Source organism: Rousettus aegyptiacus, unplaced genomic scaffold (assembly GCF_014176215.1).
Source record: "Rousettus aegyptiacus isolate mRouAeg1 unplaced genomic scaffold, mRouAeg1.p scaffold_m13_p_15, whole genome shotgun sequence".
NCBI lineage: Eukaryota > Metazoa > Chordata > Mammalia > Chiroptera > Pteropodidae > Rousettus > Rousettus aegyptiacus.
The window spans coordinates 6,624,209-6,640,339 of record NW_023416290.1 but is presented as its reverse complement, the minus strand read 5'-3'; the positions used below and the strand labels follow the sequence as shown (position 1 = coordinate 6,640,339).

Below are 16,131 nucleotides of genomic sequence, written 5' to 3'. Positions count from 1 at the left end.
GTGAAATCTTACATAAGTCTATTCCCATTGTCGTGCTGGGCGAGCGGTTAGAGCATACAGTGTTTTCTCATTGCACAACGTTTGCAAATCAATAAGGAGAAAGCCTGAGCAATGACGCCCGGCTGGTCAGGAGCCGCCCAGGAGGCAGCTCTGCAGTTTCGAGGATACGGCCGGGGGCAGGGTTAGCCCCTAATGCCGCTGCCGCACAGGATGACGAGGCCGGGTGGTGGCCTTCGGGGCGGGTTCCACTGAGGTGACTCTCAAGAGATGACAGCGAGGGAATGAAAAGAACAACAATAACAACACTTCACACAGAAACTGACCAAATTTTTACTGCATTTGCTACACGCTGGATTCCGGCATGCTGGCCCGGAGCGTGACGGGCTACAGGCTGGCGAGACTTTGACAGCTCCCCCAACAGGCTCCCCCTTCCCCGGCGTGGACGTTACTTATTTTGATCCTAGCCACTGTCCCAAGTCCAGAGGCAGTTATTAAAAACACTCCCGATGCAAACAGTGAGTGGCTACAAGACACAAATGGGGGTGGGTGCAAACTCCACGACAGAACGTGGAACCCAGGGACATGGTGTGCAGAGGCAAGACGCCTCCTTGGTGGCCAAGAGTACGATGGAGCTCAAAACCCACGAGTGACTTTTATTTTTTAAATTCCTGGAGTATATTGAAACTAGTTGTTCCTAGCGTTATTTCATGTTCTCGATTAAACACCTGACCTGATTGAAACCACGTTTGTTTGCATACATCTCTGAGTAGTGCGCCTTAAAGTTACTCGTATTGATATAGGATGAAGATTACAAATATCTGCATAAAAAGAGAAACTGTGTGACTCTATATGAAGACAACAACCGTCACATTCCACAGCACGTCATTGGTTAATTTTTGAATCGTCAAGCATTATTGAAAACGAGAGAGAGAGAGAGAGAGAGAGAGAGAGAGAGAGAGAGGAGAACTGAACACAAGCGCCACGACAAAACAGTAGGAACGACAGAACCAAACCCAATTCCTCTATTAATCGGTTAAAAATTTTACCTCCGCTTCTAACACTTTTCATTAATTGTTATTTTAAGCCCCAGTAGCAGGATCGGATTTCTGCTGCCTCTGGGCAAATGAGCTATGATCCGATCTCAAGTTCCGCGGGAAAAGCGCGAAGTTTGATGTTCGCCCCCCGCCCCCGTTAACAGGACTACGTATGTTATTATCTCTTGTGTTAGAATGGCGTTGTCTTCACATGAGACCCCAATAATGGTATCGGTCATTCGTTTCCTCGGACGCAGACACCCGCGTGCGTGCTGACAGGTTTATAAGGGTGCGGTGGCAGCCCTGGTCCTGGCAGCTGCTAGATGATGGACTTTGATTTCTTGCCGTCCTGAGTGATGGAGGCCGGGTGTGTCTGCTTATTGTCCGCTTTCTCTCCCAGATGCTGGCCTTGTCTGGAAGATTAATACATTAACAAGAGCTGAAGGTCCAGGGTTGCACGTCTTCAGACATGTTTATTAGCAGATGGCACACAGGATTCAAAGGTCACCACCAAAGTGACATTTTAGAGCGAAACAACAATATTTATGTTCAGATAGTCTACCGATGAGATCATGTGGAAATGTTTTTGATTAAATTAGCTTATAAATGGTCGCCGATCTATAGACAACTTAAAATCCCCTGTCTGTTTACCAAACGTTTTCTTCTCACGCTCTCACCTTTTGAATGTTAATGACCGAGCGTTGGGTTGGGGGCATGCACCTTCAGCTGTGGGATCAGCCTGTCCGCTGTGTATGCCCCGGGTTATCGGTTTCTTTGTCATCCTAAAAATGCTGTGCCCTGCGTGTGTCCTGAAACCTCACCTGCCATTATCGCTGCTCTGAAGGAGTTTGGAGTCTGCCACGGAAATGCAATCGCTTTCAATTTCTTTGGTATAAATCGAGTCTCCGGAGAGACCTAACATTCGGTCTCAGATAAGACCTCATGTTCAATGTCATTTAAAAAAGCTACGCGCTAGATCTAAGAAAGGCTTCTTGGAGCTGCATTTTTGCCTTCACAGACCTCGGGAGCCACACTTTTGGGGCGACGTGTGCTCGTGTTTCATAAAACCGCATGGAAAAAAAAAATGCGGCCAAGGAGAGAGAACACCTGCTCTCGCCTTCTTTTCCTTTTCTCTCTGCTGTGCTCACCACTTAGCAGGAATCCCGAGTGAAAATTTTCATCTCAGAAAACGTTTGGTTTAGCCAGAAAATGCTCAAACAGTAAGACGTGCACAACAATTTTTTTGTTGTTAGTTTTGCAAGTATCTACGGTCAACAAAACTCACATAACTATTTCCAACAAAGGCAGTAAAGTGCAGACGTGATGGCCAATGAGCGGATTAAAACTTGCACAGGCACAGTGTGGGGAGCGAATGTGACCACACATACTGCTTCCCGTTCGTTTGCATCTAATCGTCTTGTGAATAATTTTGTCAGACGTAGATATTATGGTCTTGGGTTTCTTCGCCTTATTGTTATCTACATCTTATCTCTTATACAGCAACAAATTATAAACGTAAGAATACAAGAGAAGATTTACTCACTTTTCAAGAGAACCCTTTTCAATATTCATCGTCCCTTCCATTGGATCCAGTCCTTGCTCAGAAAATTGTTTCAAGGCACTTAAAGCTGCCTAGAAATGAAAACAAACACAGACTAACAAAGAGATCCACTCACAGACTTTAATGGAGTAAACAGGTAGCTGTGAAAGAAAGCCGAGATGTATAGTGAAGACTGTCATTTCCATTGGTCTAAATAAATGTCCTTTTGCATCACTCAGGAAAATTACGTTCGAAAGGCTGGATTACCACGGAGCGATGCATGTACTGTGAGTTTTATTTTTGGTGTGCGATGGGGGAGGCAGAGAGAGGAACGCCTTATCCCTTATTCATAACTTTGTAAAACCACAATGTTTTATCTGCACATGTAGGAACACCTCGCGTAAACGCAACATACTTCGATGATGACTTTGCTTGACTTCTCCTCACATTCCTGAAACTACACATTCTCTTCCTTAGATGTAAGAGCATCAGACTTTTCCAACTTGTGTACTCTTTCCAAAATTAGCATGAAGGTATTGTTCAATTTTATAGCTAGTGAGCCCTAACCGAGTCACAGCAAGTGAGCAGAGAAACAGACAGAAGACACTCGTGCATACCGAGAGGACGGGACCTGTGAGGAGGGAGAAAAGTCACGCTCGTAAGGGCCCTGGGGTGACAGGCCTGGCCATGGCAGAGCCTCCCAAGGCGTTGCTAGGCCCACGATGTGTGGGACGCCGAAGGGTGTTGACAGGCTGGTGGAGCCTCGCTGGATAGCTGGGAGGCACCGAAAATGCAGCGCTGATAAGATCTACGTGACTTGTTGACATTCGCGTGTGCATGTCCCAAACGGTTATTTCTTTGAGTAAGAACCTGGTTCTTCTTCCCTTCCCCCACACCCACCACTTTAAAGAGCCATTAGAAGGGCTTTGTGGAGTCTGAGATGGGTGTGAGCCGCCGGGGTCGTTTGGCTCCTGGAGATCCCGCTGGGTCACACTTCCGGTCATCTGTATCTTCTCAACCGCCTTTGAAAAAGAGCTAGCGAGCTCTTGCAACTGCCCGGGCTTTTTATCTGCCCAGGGCCTCTTTGGGGCGGCTGACGAAGTGCACAACCCCGTCGATTCGCAATACATTTTGTGGTTTTAAAGTCGATAGACTTTGTTTTTTGAGAGTGATGTTTTTAGGTTGACAGAAGGGCAGAGCGGGCAGTACGGGGTCCCACACACCTCCCACCCTCACCCTGACGCCAAGTGTCCCTGTCGCTAGCACCCCGCATTAGCAGGGTGTTACAAGCGAGGAGCCAACGCCGGTGGCCTAACGTTCGCGCAAGTTCGTCCTTCACATTAGGGTTCGCTCTTCGTGCGGCACGTGCCACGGGTTTTGACAAACGCGCGACGTCATATGTCGGCCCTTCCGGTGGCACGTGGAACGGTTTCGCGCCCTCGCGATTTCCCGCGCTCCGCCCGTCCTTCTCCCTTTCCCCTCCCGCATCCCCGGCAGCCGCGCTTCCAAGTCTCCACGGTCGCCACCTCCAGAATGCCTCGCAGTCGGGGTCACGCAGGAGTAGCCCTTTCTCGCTGACGTCCTTCACTTCGCGATGTGCATTTACGGTCTTTCCACGTGTCCTCACGGCTTGACGCCTGATCTCTTTTTAATCGCTGAATCATGCGCCACGGTATGGGTATGGAACAGTTTCTTTATCCACTCACCCGTTGAGGGACATCTCAGTCGCTTCCAAGTGTTTTGGGGGGTTGCGAATGAAGCCGGTCTAAATATCCGTGTGCAGATTTTTGTCTAATTGTAATATTTTTTTTCTCCCTTCCCTCTTGGTCTTTCTTTTCGTTTTTTAATCACAACTCCTACATTCAACCAAAAGTAACGAGACGTTCTTCCCTTTTTCTTTAGACTGTTCTTCCTCTCAGATCTCTACGCTGGTCTCCCTGAGGTGCTAATCCGAGCACCCTCTCGTGTCTGCGGCCCTGGCTTGGGCGTGCTGGGTGGGGCGGGCCCTGCTCACGCTCCCTGTTCTCACCGTTACCCCTTTGAACCTGGAGTCCTCAGGGGTGTCCACGCCCCGCCCCACTACCTGGGTCCCTGCTCGCTCCACACGGCCACCGGGACAGGTGGTGGTGGCGGCTTGGCACTAAGCTCCGTCGGGCTGGAGCGGTGCGGCTGTTCACTGGGGGCCCTGTTATGGGGTGAACTGTGTCCTCTCCCAAGTTCGCACGTCGAAGTACCGACCCCCGGCGCCTCAGAGTGAGGCCTTACCCAGAAATAAAACCGTTGCGGATATAACTAATGAAGGTGAAGTCATGCGAGGGCAGGGCCGGCCCCGATCCAATCTGACCAATGTCCCCATGAAGAAGGGGAGTTTGGACGCGGGACACAACACGGCGAGAACGGCGTGTGCAGGGGAAGGCGGAGGTTGGGGTGACGCGTCAGAAGCCGGCAACGCTGCCGATTGCCGGCAAAGAGCCGGAAGCTCCGAGGGGCATGGAACCGACTGCCCCCCACGACCCTCAGGAGGAACCAGGCCTGCTGACACCCTGACCTTGGACTTCCGGCCTCCAGGATTGAGACCACGACTTTCTGTTGGCTAAGCCACGCCGAGTTACGGCGGCTCTGACGAACGAATGCAGGTTCATCGTGGGTCCTCTTTGAGGATGCCGGCACCCTCTCCTCCTCTCTCTGACGTTTCCATTTGTTACTTTTTATCGTGAAGCCAGTTCTTCGTTGCAGAGAAACCATACTATGTGGACGGGGGGCCACCCTCGCAGTCCTGCCTGCCCCCCGCAACTTGGTGCCCGCCTCTCCCCGTCCGGACACCCTCGCACCCGGATTGCACCTGACCGTGTCATATAACCTGCCCTTTTCACTGCGCATGAGCAGTTCTCCAGAGCAACGGAAACATTTCAGCAGCATCATTTCGCAGGCTGCTCTGTATTCCATGGACCATATGCATCCTGTGTTCAGCCAGTCCCTCTGCTGGACCCTCAGGCCACTCCCCGTTTTTAAGCTGTTATTAACACAGCACCGAGTTTCCTAACAGTTAAATCTTCGTGTACCATCTCAATAATTTCCTTATGAGAAACTCCTAGAAGCTGAACTTCTGGGCCAGAGAACGTGCACACTTTTGAAGGCCTGAACATGAGTTTTCCCGTCCGCCCCTGAGAGGTCCTGCCCGGGCCGGCAGTCTGAGGAGCGTCCTTTGTCCAGGTGACTTGGGCATCACCCCTCAGACCCACTTTGAGGGTCACCGGAGCAGCCCTGTGCTGCCGTTTTATGGCTTCGCCTTGCTTTCCATTTGTCCATCCTGATCCTTTACCTTATTCACTAGACTTGGCTTTGAGGGAAGTTCCTTTCTTTCAAAAATTAAACTCCCTCAAAAGACTCAGATCAGTACAATTCCCTTCCCCCAAAACATAAATTCACAGAGATTTGGCTCTCATTTAAATCCAATTAGGTGACCTCTGAGGTCCCTAAAAGCCCTGAAATGCAGAGGTGTCTGGGCAGCCTTCCCAGGTGACTATGCTGAGAACGGTCCTGTGGGTGTGGACGTGAACGTGAACTCTGGCACCCCACCCCATGTGCACAGGTGTGGAGCTAAGCGCCAGGCCCATGGCTGACCTTCATGGGGTGGGCCGGTGGACTTAGAGTTCTTTGTGTATTCTGCAATTTTGAGCAGATGAACAACTATTTTGTGCTGATCCTTTCATAAGTGAATTATTGGCAGGAATGCTGATTTTTATCAATTTCTTCCCAAATGGACTGTTACAGACAGCTATTCAGTGCCCGGAAATTGAAATTTACAGTGTGGGGTTGCTGAAGGAGACTTTTAAGAGCCTCAGAGCTTCTTGGTTCTGTGTTAATACCGAAAAGGCCAAAATGACAACCAAAACCAAAGTTTAAAAAACAAACAAAAAACCTTAACAAAAAGAAAAAAAACATTTACAGGCTAATGGTCGCTGCCTGAATGCCGGGAGCCAGAAGTCTTGCTCCAGTGAGTCCAGGACCTGTTGGCACCTGCTCCCTTCCATCTAAGAGGAGATGCACGTAGGAGATAAAGGTCAGGTCTCAGGTAGCAGGTTCGACGTTTTAGATCTTGCAAAACCTCCCGGATGATGGCATCAACATGTCGGGCATGTCCCCATGCGCTGTCAAAATGCCTGTCGTCACTCAAAGAATGTCCTTGAGGCTGGAATGGCGGCGTGCTCTTTCACTCAATGCCACGAACGGATTTTCAGAATTCTTGCACGGCTGCTTCCCTCCACAGGTATGTTTTAAAGGCTTCCAAAATAACATCTCCTTATTGACCCGATGAGGTAATCAACCCACATCGCGTTGATAACTCTGACTACAATCGCTAATAAATATGAGAGGACTTCTGGCTAACTTATAAAAAGCAATAAAGACGGTCGGTTTATCTTCTCTGTAAACAGCAAGAGCTACCATTTGACGAACATCACTCCGCCACAGTCGTGAGATGGGGCACTTCACCTGCATGACCTCAGAGGTGACCGCGGCCCTGCCAGAAAGATTAGCCTACCCATGAGGAATTCAGGCACCTCCTCGAGGTCACACCGCCCGCGCCCGCAGTGGCGTCACGGTGTCTCCTCCGACCCGGAGTGCCGCTCGCGGTCAGCCCGGACCCAGGCGGCTCCTTCCGAGGCCATCGCCGCAAAATCCCGCTCCTCACGCCTCCTCCGCACTCGCTCCGCGGGTCATTTCCCACGGCAGTGGCGGCTTGAAATCCTCGATTCCTGGGAAAGGGATTTACCGTTCTGCGCGATCACACGGTCGGTTTCCAGACTCCAGCCCGCTCTGCAGACCCTCGGTTGGCTCCCGAGGCTTCGTTCGGCATTTCTGTCATGCTTTGCCGTCTGGGCTAAAACTACGTGGTTAGCGTGATCGTGTTGTCACTCAGAATTAATGACCCAGTGACTCGATTCTCCATTTCTTAACCCACAGGACTGTTCTCCGCATGGTCCCCTGGGTACCGAGCCTCGCTGCCTGACTTGCCTCTCCTCTCTCCTGTTTGAGAGTTTTTCTTTGCCCACCGTCTTGTGGGTGCTAGTCGGAGGGAGAAACGAGCTTCGGGGTTTGGCTGGGGCTGTGGGTCGTAGGGTCCCACAGTGGGCGGAGGTGCTGAGATTGCAAAAGTGAAATGGAAACAGGGAGCGGATGAAGAGTTCGGCTGTGAATCGCAGGAAATGTAGCCAATAACATTGTGATAACTACGCACGGTGCCAGGTGAGGCCTGGACTTATCGCCGTGATTGCTTTGTAAGTTACATAAATGTCTAATCTCTATATTGTACACTGTAAGCTAATATAATACTGTCTATCGATTGTAATTGATTAAAAACTTTTTTAATCTTTTGGTTTTTTTTTAAAGAGTCTGGCTGTGATTTAGGGAGAGCGAGAAGCCCAGGGTGTTTAGGAAAGCTAAACAACTCTGGTGCCAACCTGGTGACCCCTCCTACAGGCAGGGACGAACAGAACTCCCTCTCCCCCTTATCACAGCCCCAGCTGAGGAATCGGGGGCCCTCCCCCCACCCTCACCTCCAATTCACCACCCACTAGTTCCCAGAAAGGACATTTTACAGATTAACAAGTTCCATGGAATGAGATGGTTTTGCTTTACTTCCTACAGCAAAATGCCCAGCACAGGGTTACGCAACAACGCCCAAATCAGCCTCTTTCTGTTGAGCAAGACCCAATTATCAGTCATTTTAAAGGACAATGCATCATGGAGTGGCTTGGACAAAAGCGTTTCCCTCTGTACCTCCAAATCTGTCCAGAAGATGGTAACATCAACGAAATCCCCAAGTTTAAACTACACGAACCGAATAAATGCCAGAGGCCAGTTACTTAAAAAAATTAAGAACATGTTGTCAATATTACTGTAAATATGCTACATAATAGTAAATAAGGACACTAGGTGAGGGAAAAATCAAATACTCTTCCTCTGTGAGACGTATCGGGAGCCCGGTAAGGAGCGCGTCCTCCCCTGTCTGTCACTGGAGGGGGCAGATGACAAGATGCCGTCCGCGGCTCCCTCCTCGGCAGGACAAGCGGCAGTGCGATCGGCATCGACGAGTCTTGGGCAGTCGTGGGAAGGGGGAAAATCTGGGTTCCTTCCTGAGGAACGTCCCGAGGGATGCTCACAACCAAGTCGTGTAACTTCCCGCGCACTGTGCATTCGAGTATTTCAAAGATGCGCTAATGTTAAGTACCCAGGGCCCTCTACATGGCTCTGGCCGTGAGCAAATGGACAACTAAACGATTTCATTTCCGAAGTCAGAAAATGTTTTTCTACGGAATCATAACGAACTCACTCAGCGTCCCCACAGATGTTACCACAGCCTACAGACTGAAATCTTGAATGTTAGCTCTATGACAACTTACATGTTCTAGAATTAAAAAAAAAAAAAAAAAAGTATATCCAAGGCAACAACACATGAAGCTTTGTTTGAAAGGAGAAAAATGTAAGTATTTTAAAGAAGTGAGAGTTACTTCTTTTTCTTTTTCCTGTCTTTTCAGCTCAGCGCTTGCATTTCCGTGTGTGTGCGTGTCTCTTAGAGGAGGGTATCTGCAGAGATACGTAGAAATATTTTTGTCCCCCCAAAGGTCTCACCGCCGTTTTGGGAGTAAAGTGTCACAGGTTCGGAACAGATGTCGCTCCGTTTCACGTGTGGCTCGTTTCGGGCGTAGTTACAGCAATGCCAGAAACGCGGTGCCAGGAAGAGGCTTTCCACGCCCGCCTGTGGGTCTCGGTTCTCACACGTCCACGTGTGCGTGTGACTGTACGTGCGTGTGTGCGCGTGTACGTGCGTGTGTGCGCGTGTGTCCACAGAACGGAGGCGAGTCCAGCGCTGCTATAATTTCCAACTTTCCTTTTGTCAATTAGCGATCAGCAAAGTGTGTTGAAACCGGTACCTGTTCTTCCCACGTCCTCCCTCGGGAATTAGCCAGTCCGTAAGGTCAGCGCGGCAGCATGAGGTCGCTCTCTGAATGACGACGATGGTCGTCAGAAGCAAAACGCGGATTCGGACTCCTCCCCTACGACACACGGCTCCCTGGGAGTCTCTGAGCACGATGCCCGAGGGACCCCGTCATTCCCCGTTGTCCGCGTCACACTTTTCCCGCCGATTCCACAGCCTGAAGTCCACGGTCATGGTGTCGGCCCGAGTGCGGCCTTCGCGCTCACGTGTTCAGGGTTGGTTTTGTTCTGCCTAATGTGCTTGCCTAGCGGGGAGCAGATCTAACTGCCGGGCCCGTTTCAGGTGACACCAGTGGTCACGGATGCAGCTCGTTAACTCAGCCTCCTCTACTCGAAAAAAATAAAAATAAAAAATAACGCTGGGTTTGGAACTGCAAAGTCTTCCTCTGCGGTCGAGGCCTCTCTTACCTCCTCATCCCAACGATCTTTGAGACTGACTCAATATTAAATCATTTAAACGGCTGGAAAGCCAGAAGGATCCTCAGTAAGCCTGAAGGCTTAGTGCCCAAAGAACGTGAATTTTAATGTTTCTAAGATCTCATTTTTTAGTTTGTTTTTTTTTGTTTTTTGTTTTTGGTTTTGGTTTTGGTTTTGGGATTTTTTTTTGGCTTTGAAGGATCTATAACAGAACGCCAACTCTCTATGTAAAATAAGAGGAAAAGAGAAAATTATATTTCTAAGTTTTATCACATTATAATAAGATTCTCAGTCTACTAATTTGAGATGAATCAACGGTAGGACTTTAAAAATGAAATGAGAAAAGGATTACACTGAGCTTTAATGAAACTATTGGCTGCCGACTTTCTGATGATTTCATTACAGCCTGCACTTTCTATTTATGCTTACGTAATCCTACCGGTTGAGGTAATTTTCATAAAATTGGTGCTTTGCAGAGTGGCCTACTTTGGGAACAAAGGGGCGTCAGTCAGCCTGGTAAGGTCGTGGCTACTCACTGTGGAAAAAAGAGGGGGATGGGGGTCGACGGACACACGGGGTTGGGACAGCCTGCTAACGCAAAGAACGGGAATCTCGGCTCCAGAAGTGCAAACGTGGGCGCTTAAGCTCCAGACCCAGCCATCGCCTTTATTTCTGCGGCCAGGCCCCCGCGCGGGGGGACCCCATGCCTCCGCCAGCCTGGGCAACAGCGCAGAGTGGGTCCGATGGCGGGGTTAACCGTGCCGAGGAGCTTTCTCAGCGTGTTCAGAACGAGCGTCCTCGACCCTGCTCTTTCTGGGTCACCAACATCGTTAACTCTTCAACGCCTCTGTTGTCCTCTGTGGAATGACTTTCCATTCGACCAAAGCCCCCTTGGCAATGGCGTTTACCGAAACGCGGCGTCGGTGCAAAGCGAGCCTCGCGCTCTGGGCTTGGCAGGACGATGCCCCCCGAGGGGTGTTCGCTTCGTAATGCCTCGCGCCCCCCTCACACGGCCACAGAGACTGTGCGGATGCGTGATTCTGGGATTGAGGTATGAACGCTGACGTGCAGAGATTATCCTGGATTACCCAAGTGGATTCAGTCTAATCACGCCTTAAAATCAGAGCAGCTTTCCCGGCTTCAGTCAGAGAGAAAGATGTGGCCAGGAAAAAATGATGGAAGGAATGAAACGTTGTTACTTTTGAAGACGGAAGAAGAGGGACGTGAGCCGTGGGACGCGGGTGGCCTCTTGGAGCTGGAAAAGGCAAGGAGACCCGTGCACCCCAGAGCCCCCCACGAGAACCGCCGACACCTCGCTCCCATTAGGTCCAGTGAGGCCCCCGTCCGACCGACAGAACTACATTAGCGTTGTGCCAAGCCACCGAGTCTGCTGATTCGTTACGGCGGCAAGAGGAGACGAATACACTCTCCCGCTGCCCGGACAAGGAGGGCGGAAGGGCATGGCGTTTGGAGCCTGTCGAGCCGAGGCGAGAGTGCCGGCCACTGCAGGCCGGCAAGTCCCTCGAACTCCGCGAGCCTCTTCCTCATCATCAGGAAATTGGAGGCCACAACACTTAGCCGCACCCGCTTGTTCCGGGGGCGCGTGCCTGGACCACGGCGGTGTCTCACGAACGAGGGCTTTCGTTGCGCATCTTTCTCTGTTCGGCCCGCGACCCGGTCAGAACGCTCTCCGTACTCTTTACCTCCACGTGAACTTATGTCCGGCTTCCTGTACATTTCCATTCGCTCTTTTCGAGCACATCGCTCACCCGTCTCGTTTCCTACGAGAACCCTACCGTCATGCCTCGTCCTTAATCCAAGGTCACTAATTACTCCCAGCCTCGCGATGACGTTCCGCATCCTCGGCCCGGCATTCGAGGCCCTCCGCCGGCTGGCTCCCTTGGACTGCACAACCTCACTCACTGTGACTTCACGACAGTGAGTCTCCCAGAGTGAGACCGGCCAAAGGGCAGGCCGGCCGCCGGCCTCAGGAACACCTGGCAGGCGTCAGTCTCGGCAGAGAGAGCCCAGGCGCCCCGACGTTTCGGAAGCCCTGTCCACACGCAGCCCCCGCCCCGGTCTACCTCCCGTCTGCTGGAGACACCCGAGTCTTCTCAGCTTCCCGGCCTGTCTCCCAGCCCTCGCCATGCGGCTCTGTGAACTGCGAAGCGTCCTCAACATGTTTATGTCCCGTGTCCCAGGCAGGTGGCCAGACCTGGGCCGGCAGAGCCACCTTCCTGTTTGAAATCATCACAATGTGTTTACAGAATATCAAAGAACACCCCTTGCTAGGTCGCCCGTCGGCTTCCGTCTGAAGCAGCCCCCGCCGGGCAAGCGCTGGCAGACACATTTCGTCCTTCTGTTCTCTCTCTGTTCCCCGAGTCGCCGTCCTGCCCTCGCTCATCTTCCCCCAATGCAGGCATCTCCAAGGCTTCTCTCCATCGAGGCTCCCTCTGTCCATCTCACATCCGCACCCACAGGCTCCGTGGCCAACGCGCCAGGGGATAAACGATCCCGGGGAAACAGGGCTGGGTTGTATGCTTCCGTTTGAGAGTTGTCCCACAATTTACCTCCGACATGGGCGATATTGTCTTTCCAAAACGTCGATTGTTTGGGCTTTGGCTTCTGCTGCCTTTGAGGTCAGCAAATCTATGCTTCACTGTCCCAGGTCAGTGTGAGGCCTACACAGGAAGCGCCTGGAAACCCCAAGCGGGAGGACCCCACAGCGGGAGGACCCCACAACGGGTGGGGCCTTCACGGTGGCATTTCCTGGGTCCATTTGGGATTTCTTGATCCCTTGACCGTTTGATCCAGAGACAATGAGAAGCATTCCCACTAAACCTGTGCACACCTGCTCAGTCTATTCGGAAATCCCATCTGGGTTTGAGTATGTGGTTGGTAAAAACTTACAGTGCGGCTATTTCATAATTTTTACTGAATTTAATGTATTCTTGAATTGCACGGGGAAGGGGTGGTTGAGAACGGGAAGTGATGGTCCAACAATATAATCTACACAGTTCGTTTAATTCCGAACCTCTGGTTATGTTAAGATAAAGCCCCGGGTGGTGAACACAGGTGGCTTGAGGGCCTTGCGGCTTCTCTCAATGGCTGGGGCATGCGGGAGCCTGATTTTCTTGGGGCATTTGGTGGCCATCCTGGTGGTCAGCCTGCAGCAGGGAGGGGGCCCGAAGAGACCTTCACCTTCACCCCAGGTGTCTCCTTAGTCTCTTAGTGACACCTGATATATACAACGTATATATAAATATAATGTACTTACTTTTTAAAATAAACGTTCCAAATGTTCACAAAAGTACCAAGAATAGTATACTGAACTCCTACCTACCTGTCACTCAGATCAAGAATTATCAGCACTTCAGTGATCTTGTTTCATGCATTTTCATGGTTTTCCTGTAGTATTCTCAATCGAATATCAGATAAGGATACGGTGCCATTATTGCACTTAACAATACGTCCTTTCTACCATCTAAATGTCCAGGTCATGCTAAAATTTCCCTGATCGTCTCAACATTTCCCACAGCGCATGGGCTGGATCTCCTGAGAGCTGCAGGTCCCGTGGCAGGCGGACTGAGCCTCCCAGAGACGTCCATGCCCTAATCCCCGTGTCTGTGAATGCGGCTTGACAAGGGGCTTTGCTGGCGGGATTAAATTAAGGACCTTGAGACGGGACGATTCGCCTGGACAACTGAGTCCGATCTAATCACATACGTTCTTAAAATTCGAGAGCCCCTCCCAGCTCCGGCCAGAGACCGAGGCGTGACGACGGAGGGGTCAGAGGGGTGGGACGCCACTGGCCCGGGATATCGAAGAAGGCGCCATGAGACAAGGGATGCGGGAAGCTTATAGAGGCTGGAGGAGGCGAGGACACGCTTCTCCCTGAGAGACTCAGCCGGGACCCCGCCCTGCCAGCGCCTCGGTCGTGGCCCGGGGGGACCCTGCGTCTGACTGCTGACCGCGGAACTCTAAGATAATGCCTCCGTGACATTTCAAACCACCACTCCTTCAACGGGGGACTGAAAGTCACACGGAGGTGTAACTATGTGATGCCAGATTCTTTCCTGAGCCCAGGTTGGCGTTGGCCCCGAGAGGGAGACTCAAGGGCCTGACCGAGATGCCCAGGAAGAGGGGGGCTGGGGCCTGAGAGGGACGGGGCCAAGCGTGCCAGGTGGGCCCCTCCAGTGCTGGTGGTGGCTCCCTGTGGGCCACATCGGGCGAGGACTCAAGAGCTCCCACCCTCTCAAAGCAGGGGTCACTCATCACCCAACCCCCCCACGGACCTCCCTCTTCCCTGTGCGGTCCGTGGTCCACTGTCCCGGTCACTCGTTACACTCTGTGCTGGCCCCTTTCTGTTCCTCGACCATCGCCACAGGGAGTCACGCCGGCCGGTCCCCCCAGCCGTCCCTTCTCCCGCCAGCCTTTAGGTCTCGGCTCCACGAAGGCCGCCCCGACCGCCCCAACGAATCACACAGCCTCGTCCATTTTCCTTGTGAATGCCTGCCGTAGCGCCCTAACTCATCTCCGCACGTCTCCCTCCGCCCACCTAAAGCTTCTCCTCCGCACAGGTCCGGAGAGATGCGTGTGAAATGTACGCGAGAGCAGGCGTGGCCCTGCCCGAAGTCCTCCAGGGGCTTCTCGTTGCTCTCGGAACAAAACCCCAACGTGTCCGACGTGGACCCCAAAGCCCCGCACGATCCCACATCGCCTACGGCCACAGTCCTGCCACACTCGCCCAAGCCTCTCCGCTCTTCACAAACCCTGAGCTCGTTCTCGTCCGAGGGACTCGCACGTGCTTCTCCGAGACCTGGGACACTTCTCTGAGTTCTGCACGTGGCCGGCTCTCTCCTTTCGTCCAGTTCGCGACCCATGCGTCACCCCCCCTGGACCTGAAGGAGCTCCGCCACCCCCGTACTGGCCCCCGAAATCTTGCATCTCCTCACACCACCTAACTTTTAGCGCTTATCGTTCCTAAAATGTCATGATACATTTACCCATTTTCTCGTTTATTGTCCACGTCCCACATTAGAATGTGAGTTCCATGGAGGCAGAGATTTGTCTGCATTGCTAAATACTCAGCACCCAGAATAACACAGGCTCAATAAATACTTACTGGCAGAATAATGAATGATTAAAAACAGTGACCATGTTCAAGAATGTCTAGCCACCTCATATACATAGTTTTATTAATTTTTAGATGTTCCCTATGGAAATTAGAGAGTAGATCACTTTCCTCCCTTTATTGAAACCCAGAAGAAGCCATTCATTTGACGTTTAAAGGCTCATTATTCAGCTGGAGTAAGTAGCTGTTAAATGGTTTTTCAAATGAAGAAAGTTAATATCATGATAGGTCTCCAATGAGGGTGTCCTCATGTGTTGTAAACTTATTTTATGCCAGTTACAGTATTGCAACGTTGGAAGATATTTTATTGGCATTAATTTTAATTTTTTTTCTAGAAAATCAATATTTTTAAACTAACAGAAATTCAAAGTCACTGTAAAGTTCAAGAAGTTAACTGTATCTTCTTTTTCTTGTTACAAAGGAAAGAAAAGCACATCACTAATAGTATCACACTTCATATGGTAATTTTTAGAGACTCCATTAAAAGTAATTTTTTAAATCTATAGTTAATTAACCTTATCAAAAAAAAAAACTGGTTTCTAAACTAGTTACTAAAAAACATCTTCATGAAGACAATATAATCAAAGAGAATTATTTTGTGTTTAAATAATTTCGATCACAAACGGTCCCCTTCTCCTACATCTTCCCCCGAATCAGGAGAAATTTAGTATACTTTTGGGGATATGGTTTAGGTCTGCCAAGTACTTAAATAAAAATTTCTCCTACGTTGTTTCAAGAAACTGCTAGTGTTCTAAGAAGGTTGACACATTCTAATATATCCAAACAGGTTTTTTTTTTTTTCCTCCTAATTGCTTGGCTGCAGATGAAGATGTAAATTATAAGAATTTATGTGACAATCGGTGATGGAACCCTAATCCATCTTAAGCTGTGAGCATGACAGCTGGCAGTTCCCAACGTGTATTAAGAGACGGAGAATTTTCTTTTTTCCCCTTAGGGTACGTTCCCTTTCAAAAGCAGAATATTTTTCTCCTTTTGCCTTCTAAAGC

At 50.5% G+C, this 16,131-nt stretch overlaps 1 protein-coding gene across 6 annotated transcripts in view; it reads right to left on the bottom strand.

Moving 5' to 3' along the window:
* Window positions 1-306: 306 nt before the first annotated feature.
* Window positions 307-16,131, bottom strand: part of STAU2 (staufen double-stranded RNA binding protein 2) — a 202,732-nt gene continuing 186,907 nt past the window's right edge. For all 6 annotated transcript variants that reach the window (XM_016153704.2, XM_036232789.1, XM_036232790.1 and 3 more), the window contains 2 exons: window positions 2,578-2,666; window positions 307-1,447 (listed from right to left, as the gene is read on the bottom strand). In XM_016153704.2, the coding sequence (XP_016009190.1) occupies window positions 1,354-1,447; window positions 2,578-2,666 (183 nt within the window). In that variant the 3' untranslated portion in view covers window positions 307-1,353. The remainder of the gene's footprint in view (window positions 1,448-2,577; window positions 2,667-16,131) is intronic.